Raw genomic sequence first — 20,548 nt, forward strand, 5'->3', positions numbered from 1 at the left:
AATTGCATTCAGTTTGGGGAAAATGAGCCATTATTGGCTCTGTCAACCTGAAACTGCATGCAATTCATCGGTGTGTCCAGAATGCAGTAGAATTGTGTTTAATTGGCTCCTGTTTCATCAGTCAGTTTATTACCAGGGCAGAACACAAGTAGTTGCTTGTTTGCTAGCCTTTGTTTTGGGCGGGGAGGGTTCAAGTGTCTAATGAAGACCGAACAATGGGTTTCACGTCACGTTTCGCGTCTCAAGCTGTCCTGTCTAATAAAGGCCTAAAATGGCCCAAAAATAATCTTAAAAAAAACAGAATATGTCAACTTAGATATACCAAGCAAACTTTTCTTCACTTTCCTGGAGCACGAGCGGATAGCTGAACATCGCAACTGTTGTGTTGAAAGAAGGTTGAGAAGAAAAGGTTTAACTATAACGCAGGCTTTTTCATGTCTACCCTTCACAATAAAAGCCCAGCTTAAATTCACTGAAAGCATTTCGCTTAGAGGAAACTATGAGTTTCACATCACGTTTCACGTCTCAAGCTGTGCTGTCTAATAAAGGCCTAAAATGCCCAAAACATTATCTTAAAAAAAAGAATATGTCAACTTTTTGGATATGTGTATCTCAGGGGAGTGGCAAAAAGCTGCAGTCAAGACAGACAGTTTTCGTCAGCATCGCCAGTTTATACAGTAAGTCACATAAACATGTATTAGATCCTAACTGAATGAAATTGTATATATTAAAAGGTGCTCTAAGCGATGTTGGGTGACGGCACTTCTTGTTGACGTTCAAAGTATTTTCAAACAAAACAAAGCTAGCTCGCCCCTCCCTCCTCCTAATCCCGGCCTCTCTCCCTCCATTCCCGTGCACTAAACCCCCACCCCCAAATCCCTCTTGTCAGTTATTGGCTGGAACGCTGGAACACTGTGTAGGTTTCGTGGTGCAGGTTGGCCAGTGTGTTTTTGTTGCGGTTTGTGGAGCCTGGGCTGTCTACAGAGGGGACAGGCAGCTAGGCATAGTGAGGAGATGTTTGCTGTATGTGAGAAAAAATGTTGTAGCGTAAAAAATGCGTGACATTGAAAATATGTTGGCTCTATACACGCTAAAAGTATTGCTTTTTTAAATGGAGTCTGGTGGGTTTAGCGCTAGCGACTTCAGAGCTGTTTCTGATTAAACAGAAAGGTCTTAAATAGGTTTTAAAAGGACCATCTCTGAAGGGATCCTTTCGATAATGTTGTCAGACACTTAGAATATCAATCTGAGCACTTTTGTAACGGTAAATACAAGGTGGACAATTGCCCTATTAACTTACATTGTAGCTTGTTTGGCCACTGCCGACTGCAGCGATCTCTCTTAATACTGGACCAATGTCAAAGATTGGTGTTCCCATCAGTCACTTAGACACAAAAACATAGGGAAATAGGGTTGAAAAAATGGTAGTTACCCTTTAAGGCATTCATCAGTCTCTTATAGCTTATTGGCAAGTGATCACATGGCCAATATGCATAGGTAAAAAGTCACACGCTTGGTGTCAACAGGTAAAGTCACATGACAGACCATGTTAAGCAGTGGAAATGTCATCAATAGTCAAACGAAATATAAGGGAAAAAATTAACAAACTTACATACAAAACAACTTTAAACCTTATTGTCTGTGCATATTATTTAATTTGTTAAGTTGAACGTGTTTTAGCTAATTTTAGTATTTAGTCTATTTCTGGGTATGTTTGATTGATTAAAAGCAACAGAAACTCAGAGTCAAATTCCTTCTATGTGTGCAAACATACTTGGCCATTAAAGCTCATTCTGATTTGCGGAAATATCAATATCACTGCTTCCGCTCCCTGAGACCGGTGACAAATCAAGGCTTTGCATTGCAGAAGATGATTAAATGCAGGATTTGCATTTTAATGGGATAAGAATTGTATCAGAGAGCCATTTGGCAGATGTCTTGAAACGTCTTGAATTAACACAGGTGTTTGCATGATGATTACATTGGCTGCTCCTCTGCAATTAGTTTCACACGTGTCCAAGAATATTTAACTTGTTCTAAGATTAAGGAAATGTTTGAGGTTTCACTGTTAGCGTACATGCTGTGTTTAGGATTTAAGGATTCATTAATCAAGGCCTCTTATCCTCTTTGGCTGAACCTTGACTGCTGTATCTTCCCCTTAAAGGGCAAATTCGCTAACTTTAATGGGGATGTCCAATCAGTACTGATGGTATACATATGTGGTCTATTGAAGAAATTTAATTCCCCCAGTGTGTGCTATATTAAGCTTAAGGTTGTTGGAATCCGTGGACTCTTTTAAAAAGCAGCTTAAAACGCCATATTATATAGCATTTTCAGGTTCATACTTGTATTTTGTTTTTTTACTAGAACATGTTTACATGCTTTAATGTTCCAAAAACACTTTATTTTTCTCATGCTGCCCATGGCTGCTGCACCTGTATTCACCCTCTGTATGAGACGCTCTGTTGGAGCGCCTGTCTCTTTAAGCCCCCCTACCGAAAAAGCCCAGTCTGCTCTGATTGGTCAGCTTTCTGTAAGCGTTCCTGTTGTTGCTGTCTCCGTACAGCCGGTGGCTGTCAGTACCCAATCCGTTCCACCTGCACAATCCGTTCTGCGCATGTGCAAGATGACACGTATGCCATGACGTAGGCGCAGATGATAATGCTGCATTCATTCCACCACCACCTTGGAATAACGGCACCACTTCCACCTGCACGATCCGTTCTGCGCATGCGCAAGATGTTCACACGCTAGCCTCCAGCTAACGTTAGTTAGCTAATAGCTAATTCGGCGGACCGCTAGGTGATTATAGTGGTAGCTAACGGTTAATTCGGCAGACCGCTAGGTGATTATAGCGGTCTGCCGTTAGCCTCCACCGGGAAGCTAACGTTAGTTTAGCTAATGGTTAATTTGGCTAACCGCTAGCTGATTGCAGCGGTCTGCCGTTAGCCTCCACAGTTAAGCTAACGTTAGTTTAGCTAACAGCTAATTCGGCTAACCGCTAGCTGAGACAGCATGTAAACTTTAAAAGACCCTCAAAATAAAACTTGAAAATAAACGTTAACATATATAACAGCTGTTACGTCAGTTCTACTTTACTTGTGCTCATTTAAAATACAATCACTCAATACTTGTCTTTATTGTTATTACTGTAATGTCTTAATTTAGCTGTAGCCTGCTTTTCCCATTAAGTTTGACTTAACGTAATTTTAGACTGAATCTAGCTGCAGAAACAACGTAACCAGTGGGGCGGTGCCTGTTATTTCGAGGTGGCATGAACGCAGCATTATCATCTGCGCCTACGTCATGGCATACGTGTCATCTTGCACATGCGCAGAACGGATTGTGCAGGTGGAACGGATCGGGTACTGACAGTGGCTTCAACGGAGTATACAGCCAGACTTTGTACCATAAAAAACACCAATAAAAGGACACGTTTCAGAATTAATGTGACCCTTAATTGGGGAGAAATTAACAACATTGGCAGCCAAGATTACATATTTTCTTGCTGTTGGCAGAGCCCGTCTACGGAGAGCCTGTTCACTCCCTATTTAGCCCCATTATACCAAATTTGGTTGCAGTTCCACCAGAGTTCCACTGGGGGTGATTGCAGGCGAGTGCAAAATATATTGGGACTATGGAGCTAGACGGCTAAATTTGTCTCTTTCACCTGATTGCCGTTGAGAAACCTCAGATTTGATTGTAGTTTTTGCAAGTTCAACATGGCTTATAGGTCGAACGTTGAATGAACGAGTACTCATGTCCTTTTGATTACTTACAGGTTGAGTCGTTGTTGCCCATAAGATGCTAGCGTTCTGCTAATGAATGCTGATTGGTCTGTGAAGGACTAATTACAACCAGAGATCCCACTTCATGGCATCCGAAGCGGAACCAGAATGTCAGAGTGAATTTTTCGGCGTGGTCTTTAAAAACATTAGCAAAGCTCTTTCTAGCACGCGTATTGACAGTAGGGCTGCTCCCTCTTAGCCGATTAGTCGACTATTCGGTTTTTTTGGTCTTAGTCAACTTAGATTTCTTTAGTCGATTAGTCATATTTTATGCTTTTTTCATGCTGAATGACTTATTTCCAAGAAACGTACAAGCACATCTCTGGTAAAACACAAGAATTAAAGTGGTGCTTTTGCATGACTCTTTGCGGAGAAACTCAGATTTATAGATCTGTCGATTAAATCAACTAATCGATTAGTCGATACAATTGAATGAGTGTTAGTCGACTAAGAATTTCTTCAATCTAACACAACCCTAATTGACAGGGCAAGCCTAACCTGTCAGCTGTGTTGTCGATGCCTCGAGAGAAAAAAGGAAGTGACTCAGAGCTTGCCGTAAAGTCATTGACATTTTAAAAGGCTTTTTAGAACAAAAAGGCGACTTTAAAAAAATCTAACACCCAGCAGTGTGTATTTTCTTAGCCTCCCCTTTCGAATGCAACATTCAAATTACTAGACAAAAAATTATATCCTGAGAAAAGTGGATTTTGAGGGGTAGGTATCTCCATAGACCTGCATTCATTCTGCACTTGCCTGTGAGCGCCCTCATATGGAACCAGAGTGGACTGCAACCAATTCAGAAGTTGGACGTATCAGGAGAGTGGAATTTCTCCCCTTATTATATAGAAATCCTCTGCCGTTAGCATGCAGCTACTATAGTTAGCAGTGGACAGTTAGAGAATATAGCAGAACTTTCTACCGTCAAAAATCGCAGGTAAAGGTTTTTTAAACCAAATACTACCTAGCTGGATATGTTTCAGCAGTAATGTGACTCAAAATTGGGGAGAATTTAACGATATTGGCAGCCAAGATTGCAGGTTTCCCTGCAGTTAGCATGCATCTAACATTACTATAGTTAGCAGTGGACAGTTAGCAGAACTTTCTACCATCAAAAAAATTGCAGATAAAGGCTTTAAAACCAAATACTACTACAATACTAATACTACTACCAAATACAACTGGACATGTTCCAGCAGTAATGTGACCCGAAAATGGGGCGAAATGAACAACATTTTAACAACTTCTCTGGCTTCTCTGTATCATGTAGCTACAGTACTTGTGGCCCGGGTTCGAATCCGACCTGAGGCCCTTTGCTGCATGTCATCCCCCCTCTCTCTCCCGGATTTCCTGTCTCTCTTTAGCTGTTCTAAATATAGGAAAAAGCCCCAAAAATATCTTTAAAAAACTTTTTTTTACCGGTATAGAGATGAGGTTGAAAATGGCTAAAATTTCCCTTTAACGCTTCATTAGCTGTGTCTGAGCATGGGACACCCAGACTGCTTTTAGCAACCAGCTGCAAGTGAAGGACAAAAGGAGAGACAAACTGCAAGGTAAAATATGTTTTCACGTTGTTGGATGAGCTGTTGGATCCATCTAAAATTGCTCTCACTGTATTTCACTGGGGTGGAAGCTTTTGGATTGTGCAGACTCTGCCTGCTAATTGATTTCATGGCTCGTGATGTGCCGCCCAAAGGAATCTGGCACTGAAGACAGGAAATAGATGGGGGGAAAAAACAAGTTCATTGAGGGTGACCTAAGACATCCTGTGTTCTCAGTATAAATCTAGTTGAACAACGATGATGTAGTGATTTGCTCTTGATTGTAACAGTGCTCTGAATATGCTTGTATTCTGATGTCACAGCTCTGGCTGGAGTGAGCTGAAGCGATGACGTTCCACGAGCTTCTGTAACTCCATGCATCTGTCTAAGGCTGATGGGAAATGCTATTCGTTAAAGGCCGCTAAAGACAGAAATATTAGATCCAGACATATGTAAACCACATGACATACTGTTGAGCTATGTTCCATGGAGGCTCATGGGAAGTGTAGTGTTTAGCGCAGCTTCACATACAAACTGGTTTCTGAGAAATAAAGTTGAAACATTTAGAATATTTATACAATAAGTTATAAAATATTATAAGCCTATAGTATGAATGAATTATTCAGGAGACTCTTTGGTTCTGTATACAGTGTTTCCAACAGGTTGAGAATTTACTTGTGGAGGTGGGTGGCGTATTCAGTAACAAACTAGTCAAACAAAGGTTTATGAACTATTTTCAGCCTTTTGAAAAGAAATGACTACATAACAAGATCATTTAGAAAGAAATAACTATTTATATATTAAACAAACTAGACTAGAAGATGGTACAGATTAAGTGTAGCTGTGCTTTGACAACTAAATCTGGTTGCTTTGTCAAATAAAATGTATGGTCAAAATACCTGATTAACGTTAACCAAAGCTGAAATATTGTATTAACAACTTAACCTTAAAACCATATTGACATGCACGCTGCGCGTGGGGGAGGAGCTGTAGGCCTCTGAGTCTGTCTCTGTGCTATAAAATGACATTGATGATTGGAAAAAAAATTAATTCTGATTTTATCCACCATATTTATTCATTCATAAAGGTCTTAAAAGGTCTTGAATTTGACATTTTGAAAGTTGCAGAAACCTTGTAAGAGAGATGCTGATTTCACGGTTTGTTAAAGTTAGTTTAAGTTTTGCTCACGGTTTGAGCTGTTGCACTGTGAAAGTTGAAAAGGGGCACACAATTGGAAACACCTTAAAGTTATTTCAGCCTCTAAAACAAGAATGTAATGCTATTTTGGGAACACCAGGATTCAAGTGGTTTAATTTGGAAGTTAAATTTGTGAATTAGTTCCCTTTTCAATTCATTGAATAAGCCTGCACTATTATGAAGGTTTGGTTCCTGGTGCATGAGGCTGTTTGGGGTTTTAATGCTGCCCTAACATGGTGTTCCTGGGGCTGATTGGAGCCAGGTGTCTACTCTAGAAAATGAGGGTATTGAGGGCAGCCTGCTTCACTGCAGAGGACCAGCTGCTGCAATCGCAAATAATCTTGTGGGAAGGCTAGTCGTAAAGCTAAACATGCCCTTGCTGAAATTAGACGCTCTGGAGGACAAATTGTGCTGCTGTTGCTCATTTGGAAAATGAAATCTAGCCCTGCAATTATTTTATGTTGTTGTTGGCGCTAATTATAAATCACGGAAGCGGCTGAAGAGGCAGTGCTGCTGACTCATTGCTGAGTAGCACACACTGCTATGGTTGTACTCAGTGTGATTCAAAAGCAATATTATTCCCAGCTGTGCATGAAATCAGTTCAGTTTTGTAATGGAAAAGTGAAGAAAGGAGAAATACAGTAAATGTTGCCTGATGGCATATGTGTAACACTCTTTCCACCAACAGCTATAGCTATACTTTGCTTATAACCATTTCATTTTGAAACTGTTTTACGATAACTTTGGTTTCTGTTTCCATGACGTTTGAAAGAGATAAGGAAAAAATTAGCAGCTGAGTCAAATGAACTACATTTCCAAAAAGGGTAGGCTTCTGCATTCTGTCATAGAGGAGCCATGCTGCACAGCTTCAAAGAGCCTCCTCCTTATCAAGATATATTATCAAGTTAAAATAAGAGGTATTTGCTGGCCCAAAAAAGTGTGTGTGTGTGTGTGTGTGGGGAGGGTACATTTAAGTACATTTAACAATTACTTATTAAACACTAAATATGAAATTTTAATAATAATATATAATAATAAATAATAAATTATATCCTTCTATATCTATGTGGCTATCTGCCACATGGCGAGTAAATGTTTGTACCAAAATAGTTCTGTTTTTCAGTCTTCATGTGGGCGAAGGTGCAGCTACTTTCTTCTGTTCCTCTGCTGTCTGCATGTCGGAGCTTCGCGGGGGGCGGGCCGACACGCAAACACACGCACAAACACTAGCGCACATACCAGACGCCAGTCACCACGTCACTTCTGTTTACCGATAGCTAGCGTTTAACTCAGGCTAATTAATTAGCTAGTACGGGGCGATTTTTGGCAGCCAGCCTTCCAAAAGAAAGCACAATGAAATTAAATAACCGATCAATAACCGTTGACCGACAAGCAGGTAACGGAGTCTCAGTTCACCGTCCGGGAGGCTCTGACACACTTTCCGCGGACCGCTGTAGGCTTGTACCGGTTAATGGTCTGTGCATTGTCGGACACATGCTGCCACTTTCCTGAAACCGCTTGATTAATGTATGTCCGAGCCTGTCTCCCCATGCCTCCACCTGCAGGTTGTCAACTGTGTGGTTTGTAATGAAAGGGAGAAAACAGGACGCCGAGTAACACGGCGAATATCGCTCAAATACATTTATTTTTTTTTACGACGTTGTTAAGGTGGCAGGCGCATGTTGCTGAGGCGGCCGCCTTAACTACCAAGTAACTAAGTTTACTTTTGTACTGAGTGAAAGAAATGTAAGATCTATTTAACAACCTTAGGAATAGTTGTTTTTATTTTGTGTTTTTCGCTTTGTCTTGCTGGTTTTACGTTTTTTATGCTTGCTCTGTAAAGCACTTTGGTCTGTCTAGCGGCTGTTTAAATGTGCTATATAAATAAATGAACTTGAACTTGAACTTGAGGAATAACAAAAACGTCAACCACACACACACACACACACAACACACACACACACACACACACACACACACACACACACACACTGGATTTTTGAGGCTGATACCAGTATTTAAAATCTAATGTTGCAGACTGATATTCATACATTCAAAAATAAGGATGATTGTGGATAGAGACATTAATTTCAGAAAAGTAAGCAATTTGGAGCTGCTCAATCAAGGACCTGCTATATTTAACTATTTCCATTGAATAGTTCCACTGTCCTGACTGAACTGTTTGTCTTCTCTTCTTCTTGCCCTGTCTTCAGGTTGCTATGGTGAACAGCAGGGTGGAGGCGCCCACAGTGGCAGTGATGGGCGGTGGCGGGGGGACAGGGGGCAGGTTGTGCGCAGGATGTGGAGGTCGAATTGCAGACCGCTTCCTGCTCTTCTCCATGGAGCGGTACTGGCACACACGATGCCTCAAGTGCTCCTGCTGCCACGCTCAGCTGGGCGAGTACAGTAGCACCTGCTACAGCAAAGGAGGCATGATCCTCTGCAAGAACGACTACATCAGGTGAGCCCTGATGATATTTGTAGACAGTGGTCTATAAAATGTCAGAACATAGTGGAAGACATACCCAAAAAGTCCAAGGTGTTCTTCAACAATCCAGAACACAAAATATTCAGTTTACTGTCACATAATAAGAAAAGCTGCCTATCCGTACAATTGAGAAGCTGGAACTATGTAATGTTAAAATACCATCAATTATTAATCAATTATCAAAATAGTTGATGATTCATTTTCTGTCAATTGACTAACTGAATAATGACTGATTGTTTCAGCCTTACAGCGTTACGTGTCTGAACTAAGTGTAGTCACCCGTTTTCTGAATTTCGAAAGTGAGAAAAATGCATACATGCATGAGAAATTAGTACTAGTTTGAAGTACGAAGCTTTGAAAAGTGAAGCTAATGTGGAAGTGCCTTAAACCTGCATTCTATTTCATTTCCAGCAGGGGGGTTTCTATAGAGAAACAGACTCCCTCTCCTTCCGGTGGACTTCATGGGAGCTTAATTCGGAAAAAATGTAGTAGTGAACGGGGAGAGAAAAATTATGTTTTGATCCCGTTTGAATTGATCCATGGTTTACAAATATGATATTCATCAATTTAAAAGATAATTTTTCAACCGAAGAAAGTCTCAGTTAGCCGTAGGTTTGTCATACGACCACTTAGTTTAGTGTGAAACCGCTCAGTGGACTACATCTCCCGTCTCACACAATTTAAGTCACCTAGCTTGATGCTCGGCTTGCTCGCTAGCTAGCTAGCTTAGCTCTGTTCTACAACACATGTAACGTTATCTTACGTTATGGGTTTAATCCAGTGATCCTCTTCTCATTAGAGTAACGTTACTTCCCCGGTACGATACACACAGACATCATAGCTTCGGCGAGACGTCATCCAATGCGACTTTGAAGTGTGTAGTCTTTCTAATTTCTAATTAATTATACTTCAACACTTTAACAATAAACGGAGACTTTCTTGACTTGCAAAATTATCTATTAAACTGATGAACATCATGTGTGTAAATCATGGCTCAATTCAAACGGGATCAAAAAATAATTTGTCTTTCCCCATTCACTCCCGTTCATATTTTTTTCGAAAGATAGGTCCCATGGTACGGAAGTAGAAGGGCGTGACTTCGGCTCTCTATAGAAGTTTATGAAAAAACAAATGTAAATGGGCTGTATTTATATAGCGCTTTTCTAGTCTTAACGACTACTCAAAGCGCTTTTACAAAGTACAGGAACCATTCACACATATTCATACACTGTGGCCGAGGCTGCTTTACAAAGTACCACCTGCTCATCAGATAAACATTCACACACATTTACTCTCGGGCAACTCGGGGTTCAGTGTCTTGCCGAACCACCAACCTTCCGATTGGCAGGCGGCCGTTCTACCACTGAGACCACTGTGACGTTTATTGTCTGTGACAGAGATAAACACAGCAGGGGAGGGAGGGAACCAACAAATTACAGTTAGTCATCATAAGAGAATGGTTTTGAAATTAAAAGCAGATGATGAAGGTCAGGGTAAAAATGCTATAGTAAACATGATAATGGAAAACATTAGGGTTGCAACTAACAGTCATTTCCATCGTTGATTAATCTGTTGATTATTTTACCGATTAGTCGATTAGTTGTTTTGTCTGTAAAATGATGATCAGTGTTTCCCAAAAGCCCAAGATGACGTCCTCAAATGTCTTGGTTTGTCCACAACTCAAAGATATTTAGTTTACTGTCACAGAGGAGAGAAGAAACTAGAACATATTCACAGTAGCTCAAATCAGAGAATGTTTACTTTAATTTTCATGAAGAATGACTCAAACCGATTAATCGATGATCAAAATAAAGTAGTTGCCTATTAATTTAATAGTTTAAAACTAATAACTAAACTAATCTGTGCAGCTCTAGTAAACATATGTGTGCAAGCTTGTGCTTGTGTTTTGCTCGATGTAGACAGTGTGGCAGTTAGTATGTAGTCTCGCATTGCCAGACCTTTCTCCACAGCGCTGGGAAGGAAGGTCTGGCGAGTCCACACAGCATTCCGGGATGGGAGAAAAACATGCTCTGGTTTATTGGCATGTCTTTGAACCAATCACAATTGTCTTGGGCGGCGCTTAGCGCCAAGCGGAGCCCCGGTGCTGCTGCAAAAATAGCCTCGCGAAGGAACTTGTTTTGGTGGAATGTGTGTACGATCAAAGGTTGTTTTAGTCGTGCAACAGAAAACTCAGATTGGACAGATAGTCTACAGTTGCTGTCTCGATTTACCCTGCAGAGATCTGAGGAACAGTTAACCATAGTCCCCATAAATCCACCGGAGTTTAAAATTACATCACAAAGAAAGTGGAAGGTAACGGGACATCCGAAAACGGACATCCGAATAGAGTGACACCCGGTGGAATTTCCAGCAGAACGAGAGCAACCCCAGAAGTGGAACGTCATGGATATAGACTAGTGTCTATGAGGCAGATTGGTGTAGCACAGATGGGGATTGTATGTGTGCCCACATCTCCGGGGCAACTGCTGGGCTGGATGTTTGAAAGCTGCAGCTCAGGCCTGCTGAGACACAGCAGACTTTGTGTATCAGGCCAGTAAAAATACAGTGGCTTTTTTGGGCCTCTCTCATGAAATAAATAAAGTTCTTACTGTTCTTACTACACTGAGATTTGCAAAAAGATTCACTGCACAACAGTCAACAGTTCCAGTTACACATTTGGTCCACAGTAAAATGGGTCAGCAATACAGAGGTTTATTCAGGTGCATATCAAAATGCTCCTGGTTGATATTCATGTGGTATTAGGGTGGCGTTACTCCAAATTAGAAGTTGGGGGTTGCTGTGGTTTGCGACTACCCCAAGGTTGAGCTTTTTAAATCTCATCTAAAAAGGTACAGGGCCGTCTTACATGGCAAAAAAATCCGGCTCTGAAGGGCCCCATGGGAATTCTTAGCAAACTCAAAAAGTGGTTGTGTCCCAAATGTCTACTGGATGTGGCTGCGATACTACTGGGCTCCATCATTGCTGTTGGAGATGATCAGCTGCCAGTCTAGGCAGTGTGCCTGTGACCGAATGATGCTATCTTTACCCTTTATGTCTGCGTTCAAAAAGCAGTCAACCAGTCTGTTCTTCAGCAGACACATTTCCGATTCCGAGTTCTTTTCTGGATTTATGTGTTTTACAAGCATTGAATACACCTACAGCAAATTTTTTATCAGTATAGTTTCAGAAACTGTGACTATACTACTGTACCTTGTTGTCCGTGAAGCAGAAGAAGGAATGCTACCATTTTGTTTCTGCTAGTATACACTAGAGATTTGCTGGTATGCTGGTTTTACTATATAAATGTGTTGAAACATACTGATGGTAACAATACTGCCAACAATTTCTAATACTGTTATAACTAGGGATCTCCCGATCACAGTATCGGATTGGAGCCAATTTTGGCATTTTTTAACTGATCAGGGATCGGCATAGCCTGGTCCTACCAGACTCTGGTCCATTTCATTTGTATAGAGAGTCTGGCCTCTCTCCATTGACAAGTGTTAACTTCATTGAAGTACTCTGTTGAAGTTTAAACTATTCCCGAACCCCGTGGGGAGGAGGGCCACAACATCATGGCCACCAACACAACTCAGCAAAGATTGTTCTTGCTCGGGCTTTAACTTCTGGATATTCGACAGCGTTGCCACAACGGACCGAATGGCTTCGCTCGCATTTTTCTCCGCCGCCATTTCGGAACTACAACTCAAACTAGCACACAACCTCAACGTCATCGTTATCAGCCACTCCCTCTGTTCGCTGATTGGACCGGTAAAGATTTGGCCGGAGTACTGAAGGAAAATGAAAATTGAGCAGAAGTACGTAGGAGGGCGGAGCCAGGCTAGCATCGGCATTCACCCTGTTTACCTTACTCCGATCATGTACATCAGCTTGTAGTAATCGCTGCCTTTAATCACACATGCCCAGCGCCACAAACTCACCGCCAGACTGCCTGGATGCCCGCACTTTCAAACCAAGATGGGCGGCGGCCACTCACCAGTGTCTGTCCACATAATGTCTCGTAGCTTGCCAGCCCTTGGCAACAAGTAAAAAAGTCTGTCTTTCTTAGTCACCCGTTTTTTTCGGGAGCGGATTACTCCAATTCTTCATTCTTCTTCCTTGATTCCACCAGGAAACCAGCTTACAGGCTGTTATTCCCTGCAGCCGACATCGGTAAACCCGAAAAGAAAATCAAAGATTGACTTTTAAGTGCAAGATGCGTCACTAAGTTTAGTTTTCGTTGTCCAGCAGGAAACGGTTTGCTGGGATCCTAAAGCGAACTGTTTTGGTGTTGAAAGAAAAGACTAATTTGCTGCAGTAAGTTAAATGTATTAAGCTTTAAGACATATTTTAGTTGCTTTGTTTACTTAGTTATTTTTGTGAACAAATAACGGTGTGCAGCTCTATTATCTATATATAAGTATCGGATCGGGACTCTGTATCGGCAGATATTCAATATTAAAAAAATCGGATCAGGCGTCAAAAAAGCTGATCGGGACAGTCATAACCATGAATACTGCTGTTTTCAGAGAGCACCGTGAAGGCAACACAGTGCTCCTGCCTCCATTTGCAGTTTTATTGTTATTACCTACAACTGAGGGCCTTTCTACTGGTCAAACAGAGGCAGAACAGCCACAGCAGGTCATTGCATGCTTTGGCAATAGCCTGCTATGCTGAATTTGCTTGTCAACCCACTGAAACAAGGCCAGTTTGCAGGTGCTAAATTGGAACCGTAAGTGGGAGAGAGAGCATGAATTTTCCATGACTGACAAAGAGACTGCTTCAAGATCTTCCTCACATGTCACTACTAGACTTGAGTTGGATGAGTAGATTATCTCACGAATAAGTTGTTTTAATTGCTGAATAGCATATTAAAAGCAATATTTGCATTTCTAGATAGTATGAATTGCTTTCTAAGTTTACCCGTAGCTTGACTATAAATTATTTGTTTATTTGGAGTAGCAATTTCTACTTCTGTACTCTTACTCAGTACTCAGAACATTTGGCATTCATTTATTTAGTTCTGTGGCAGCGATACAAATAAAAAGCTCATAAACGTGTGTAAGAAGACTTGTAGTGAAAGCTGGACCTGCTAATTGTAATAATAAAAAGAAACCTCGGTAGCCTGCACGGCTGCCTCCTGGCAAGCGCAGCGCTCTTAAAGTCTCTGACATGATGAATCCACATTACACATTTGCATTTTGTTTGGTTAACTAAGGATGCAGCATGTGCTGCTCATTTTATCAGACCCTGCGGAGCTGTCAGGTCCAATCAATGAAATTTTGCACCAGACCCGTAAAGTTAGTAGGACCACCCAACCCTGAGCTGAGAAGGACTAGAAAGTGCTGACCCAAGGCCTGCTCCGTGTCAGGTACTTAGATTCTTGCCCTTCATGGCAGCGAAGCAGGATGAGATGTAACTGAGCCATGTGTGTGTGTGTGTGTGTGTGTGTGTGTGTGTGTGGTGTGATAATTAAGGAGAACATGAATCCTCTCAGGAGTGCTCATTAAATGACTGTTTGGATTAAGATAAAAAATTCATTACTCTGTGCAGTCATTGAAAGAGAGACACAGAACACCCACACTGGTCAAGTAAGTGTCACAAGGCATCAGTTTCAAAAGAATATGTAATGATGACAGAGGCTGCCTATTAAAACTTCAACCTGCTGAAGTTCAGAGGGAGACATGCTTCCAGCCTCTGATAGATGAGGACTAGTCTCTCATTGCCAGACCTTCCCCCACTGCGCTGCGGAGGAGGGTCTGGCTAGTCCACACAGCATTACGGGAAGGGAGAAAAAAATTGCTCTGGATTACTGGCATTTCTTCAACCAATCACAATCGTCTTGGGCGCCGGACGGAGTAACGGCGCCTCTGCAAAATAGCCTCGGGAAGGAACTTGTTTTCGTGGAACATGTTCAAAAGTTGTTTTAGTCGTTGTGCAACAGAAAACTCAGATTGGACACATAGGGCCCTATTTTAACGATCTGAAACGCAAGTATGAAACGCAAAACGCAAGTAGCTTTGTGGACGCAAATCTAAAATGGGTTGGTCTGAAGTAGCTGGGTGTGGTTTGGGCGTAACGTGAAAATAACCAATCAGAGTGTCATCTCACATTCCCTTTAATAGCAGGCACGCTTGTTCCATGGCGGATTGCTATTATGACGGTGGATTTGCCTGGCGCACGCCAGCGGGAGCTGTCTGAGATGCGGCAAAGTAATAAATGCCCGTCTTGGCCGGGTGGCGATGTTGCTGCGGCCCCCTACATGACGCTAAGGGGGTCTGAAAAGTCGCTAAGTTGGCAACACTGCCTCGCCCCTGCTGCTGTACAGAGCCTCGTAACAGCGTGCGAAGTGGGACGTCTTTTGCGCACGAGGGATTGTTTGGCACACACACACACATATGCACACACAGAGGTTCCTTGATTTATAGTTAGATGTGCTGTTATGTACAGAGTTGGTATTTAAAGCTGCAGGAATTTTCATCTAGAATTGTCTATTTTTTACAATCTGCATGTAGATATATGTGATGAAGAGTTTAACATCACCAAAGCTTATTTGGTTTATTTCTGCTAGATGCAAATGAAATCTAGAAGGCACTCTAAATAATGCACAGTATCTCAAGGTGCCACACAACAACAAATCCACGTGGCTGTGGTTGCTGTGGCAACAAATGAACCATGGCATACAGTAGTGAAGGTAACAGACATATCCCGCAGCCATTAACTATGATGAGCTTGATGAGTATGATGAACACTCAACATAACAAAGCAGCCTCGCCACGTTCAACCCAACAAGGAACCAAGGAAGAGTTTGTTTTTTGCTGAAGGCTGAATATCAACCAGCTTTATGTTACGAGCTCTGTATTTCACTCGTGTGTATTTGAGCGCAGAGAGTGGATGTTGTAACATGTTCTTCATTAAGCCTAAAAACATCACTGCATTAAATTAGCACAAAGGCCTGTGTTGGTGTTGGCATGTTGTTTGAGGTACCAGTGAGACGATGGAATATCCGGGGAAGCCAGTTTGAGTAATGGATCCATGGGTTGGAGGGCTAATCAGATGCCAAACACGCTGCACAGAAGAAGTTTATAATTCAATAAGACAGAGTTCTGAAAAGGAACAATGGTGGCAGTCACACCGCTGCAGGAGCACCTACGTACTTTTCATGTAAATTTGAGTATGCACAATAAATTAAAACTGGCAACACAGCTTGGACAAAGAATGTAAATGGCTTACCTGTGATGTCTGCACTGAAATCCAATTTAGTCAGTTCTGTTTCAGGGAACGTGTGTAGTCTGTATGCTGGAGGTCGACCGATTCATTGGTTTTGCCGATTAATGTCCATTAGGCCGCTTTCTCAAGTCCACGACCACCGCAGGAGAAAAGTAGCATCTGTCTACTTACCGTAATCTATGCTAAATGTCATGCCGTCTCTTTCTGCTACGTCTCTGGACACTACACTGTATCCAACAATTAGCCTAATTAATCAATGCCAGAGGAGCAGATTGACCAAGTTAGAATAATTTAAAGGAGTGGATTGTATGTGTGTCTACACCAGGGGCATTTCTAGGACTTGAGGAGGTTGGGGGCTTAGCCCGGACCCAAATTAAATAAACTGAATGCAATGCAAAACGGCGATTGCCCAGCTTGTTAATAGCCAGTATACACTCACCTTAAAGATTATTAAGAACACCTGTAAGATTTCTCGTTAATGCAATTATCTAATCAACCAATCACATGGCAACTGCTTCAATGCATTTAGGGCTGTGGTCCAGGTCTAGACAATCTCCTGAACTCCAAACTGAATGAATGTCAGAATGGGAAAGAAAGGTGATCTAAGCACCTTTGAGCGTGGCATGGTTGTTGGTGCCAGACGGGCTGGTCTGAGTATTTCCCAATCTGCTCAGTTACTGGGATTTTCACGCACAACCATTTCTAGGGTTTACAAAGATTGGTCTGAAAAAGGAAAAACATCCAGTATGCTGCAGTCCTGGGGGGGCGAAAATGCCTTGTTGATGCTAGAGGTCAGAGGAGAATGAGCCGACTGATTCCAGCTGATAGAAGATCAACTTTGACTCAAATAACCACTTGTTACAACCGAGGTATGCAGCAAAGCATTTGGGAAGCCACAACACGCACAACCTTGAGGCGGATGGGCTACACCAGCAGAAGACCCCACCGGGTACCACTCATCTCCTCTAAAAATAGGAGAATGAGGCTACAATTTGCACAAGCTCACCAAAATTGGACAGTTGAAGACTGTAAAAATGTTGCCTGGTCTGATGAGTCTCGATTTATGTTGAGACATTCAGATGGTAGAGTCAGAATTTGGCGTAAACAGAATGAGAACATGGATCCGTCATGCCTTGTTACCACTGTACAGGCTGCTGGTGGGGGTCTAATGGTGTCGGGGATGTTTTCTTGGCACACTTTAGGCCCCTTAGTACCAATTGGGCATTGTTTAAATGCCACAGCCTACCTGAGCATTGTTTCTGATCATGTCCATCCCTTTATGACCACCATGGACCCATCCCCTGATGGCTACTTCCAGCAGCATAATGCACCATATCATAAAGCTTGAGTCATTTCAAATTGGTTTCTTAAACATGACAATGAGTTCACTGTACTAAAATGGCCCCCACAGTCACCAGATCTCAACCCAATAGAACATCTTTGGGATGTGGTGGAACGGGAGCTTTGTGCCCTGGATGTGCATCCCTCAAATCTCCATCAACTGCAAGATTCTATCCTCTCAATATGGGCCATCATTTCTAATGAATGTCTCCAGCATCTTGTTGAATCAATGACACAAAGTATTAAGTTAGTTCTGAAGGCGCAAGGGGGTCAAACACGGTATTAGTAGGGTGTTCCTAATAATCTGAGTCAGGACACATGTAGCCTAGGCATAATTTACTCCGCCCTCCTCTTTTCTGCTATGTTCAAAACTTTGTGCATATTAAAAATATATCCCATCTGTGTTCTCTGAGATTTGGAGGAGTCGTGATATTTGGTGAAAAATACAGTTATAATAGGCTATCACAAGAATAAAGTCACAATATTTCAGAAAATAATCTACCTGCACCATAGTCTGCTGTGCATTGGGTGATTTCTCTGCTGATATGGTAGATCTCAGACCTTCTGACAGACACAGAGCCCTGTTTGGCTCTCTGGTCTCTGAATGAGAGAAAGTTTAGGGAAGTGGCTGAACGCTGCTCTACATCGGAGGTGGAAAACCGAAACTACAACAGAAATACACAGAGCACAAACACGACACATCTGCCGCAGCATCTCCACAGCAGAGCACGTCCATTACCAACCTGGAGCTGCACAGACCACAGAAGGTGCGCTGCTCATCTCTATTTTTACAGCCAAGGGTGGACACACAGTGTAACAGGTCTGCTTCAGAGCTCCGTGTCTTTGAGTCTGAACCACAGACTGGAAACGTCACGTCAAAGGAATTTAAAACTAAATCATTAGTATTGCACTTTTTGTGTTGATGGCATCAATGTATTAGACTGATTTGGCTATGATTCCTCTGAAAATTACACCTTTCACAGCTTTCCTTGGACTGTTGCTATGTGATAGCAACATATACAGCATGATGGTCGGACCCCGCACGTAGCTGCCCATTCTATTGGCCTCGGAAAAATAAACTGGCAAAGTTACAGTTCTATCATGAGTTCTATAAAATAAATTAAAAATGTAAGAACTGTGAGTGCCTTGGAAAATACTTGTTTTCTTAATTTGCATGTGCCATTCTGGGGCTTTTTTTTATTATATTATACTTTTTTTTGAAATGAGAGAGAGAGAGAGAGAGAGAGAAGAGAGAGAGAGAGAGAGATCCGGGGCTATTCATAACCTAACGACGTCTCTGGTCTACACCACATGAAGCTCCAACACACATTCTGAGAAATTGTATAAGTGGATGTTGGAAAACCCTCAGATGGCCTTTTTATTATGTCCTCTTAGCCAATTAGGGACAATGCCAGCTCAGTTAATCTCACGTAGCCAAAAGTCTGTCATCAAGCTCACAGAGGTTTGTAGAAAATGCAGCTTGGTTAGCTGTTAGCTAGAGTCATTTTATAGAGTGAAAAAAAGATGGGCTAGTGGGCAACTTAAAGTTTACTTATAAAGTGATACTGCACTTAAAATCTACAATTGATTCTAATAAAATACTCACTAGCAAGGACCACACCATCAACCAGATATGTTTGAACAATGTATTTGAACTTGTGGTTTTCCATTTGCTGACTGCGTTGCAGGGAAGCTTCGGTAGGGAATCCGCCGTAGCACCGGAGCACGGTAGACCCCCTTCGGGGGGGGAAGGATTTTTCCCTTTAATAAATTGTCCACATATTTTACCACAAATCTATTTTTGGAATTCTATTAAATCGATTTTGAATCGGTAGAGCTTGAATCTTTTTGCACACCCCTAGTAAATTAAGCTCAATGCAGCCTTTAAAACCAGAAAAAAACAACACTTGAGTCATATGACGAAATTACGATATCCAAAATTTAAGACGCTATATAGCCTCATATATTGATGTTGTTACAATATCGATATATTGCCCAGCCCTAGTGGGAATTTATAGCAATGTCGGGAGAGGCGCGGTTGAGGTGTGGCCCTGCTCCCGAAATTCGGCTAGGTAGCGTTGACTCTCTCTAGGCTTAAAGGCTGGCTGTAAAAGGTTTGTATTTTACAGTTTACAAAAACCCGCAGATGGTCTGTTTGACTTCATAGCACTCACATAGGATTCCAATGGTTACAAGTTTTTCCTTCCTTCCTACACTGCTTCCGTTGCAGTTTGGGGATTAGCAGCTGTTTTGCAGCAAAGCGCTGATGTAGCTGTTGAGGCAGTGGTGTTAAAATAGTTGAAGTGACAGACTTGTGCTATGGTTTCATGTGCAGGCTGTTTGGACACAGTGGAGCCTGCAGTGCTTGTGGACAGTCTATACCTGCAAGTGAGATGGTGATGCGAGCACAAGGCAACGTTTACCACCTTAAGGTAAGTGTGAACATGTGGTTGGGTTACTCCAACATTCACATTACCATGATCTTCATGCTGTTATCAATTAAGTCATCTAGTTAATATGGGTATGAATCTTCACTGGTCTCACAGAGTAGAGGATTTATAAAACAAATGACTTAACTCAAGGGTCCTGAGGAAGACAGGCAGGCAGGACAAAGAAGATAACCAAAAACCAAAAAGAAAAAAAACAAAACCACATAGACATGAAAAGGGGAAAAACAATCAGGAAGAAGAAGCGACGCAGGGAATGACAGCGAGGGAAGACAATGTACAGACAAGAGACAAATGCTACGTTTACACGTGGCCGGCTATTTTCATAAACGGACATTTCAACCTCTCCGTTTTCAAAAATAACATCGTGCACAGCTGTCACTTTTCAGAAAAGTGTTCGTTTACACGTACCCGTGTATATTTATGCCATCAATGCAGCCAAGAGCACGCCAAACCTGTAGGTGGCGGTGTAACGAGAAGCTCAAGCCCACGTTAGCCAATCAGAATCCCGAAAATAGC

General features: G+C 41.9%; 1 protein-coding gene across 1 annotated transcript in view; it reads left to right on the forward strand.

Moving 5' to 3' along the window:
* Window positions 1-20,548, forward strand: part of lmo4a (LIM domain only 4a) — a 37,296-nt gene that overhangs the window by 6,684 nt on the left and 10,064 nt on the right. The window contains exons 2-3 of the mRNA XM_039780689.1: window positions 8,737-8,984; window positions 19,918-20,014. Coding sequence (XP_039636623.1) covers window positions 8,743-8,984; window positions 19,918-20,014 — 339 coding nt within the window. The 5' untranslated portion in view covers window positions 8,737-8,742. The remainder of the gene's footprint in view (window positions 1-8,736; window positions 8,985-19,917; window positions 20,015-20,548) is intronic.

The sequence above is a fragment of the Perca fluviatilis genome, chromosome 17 (genome assembly GCF_010015445.1).
Source record: "Perca fluviatilis chromosome 17, GENO_Pfluv_1.0, whole genome shotgun sequence".
NCBI classification, from domain to species: Eukaryota; Metazoa; Chordata; class Actinopteri; order Perciformes; family Percidae; genus Perca; species Perca fluviatilis.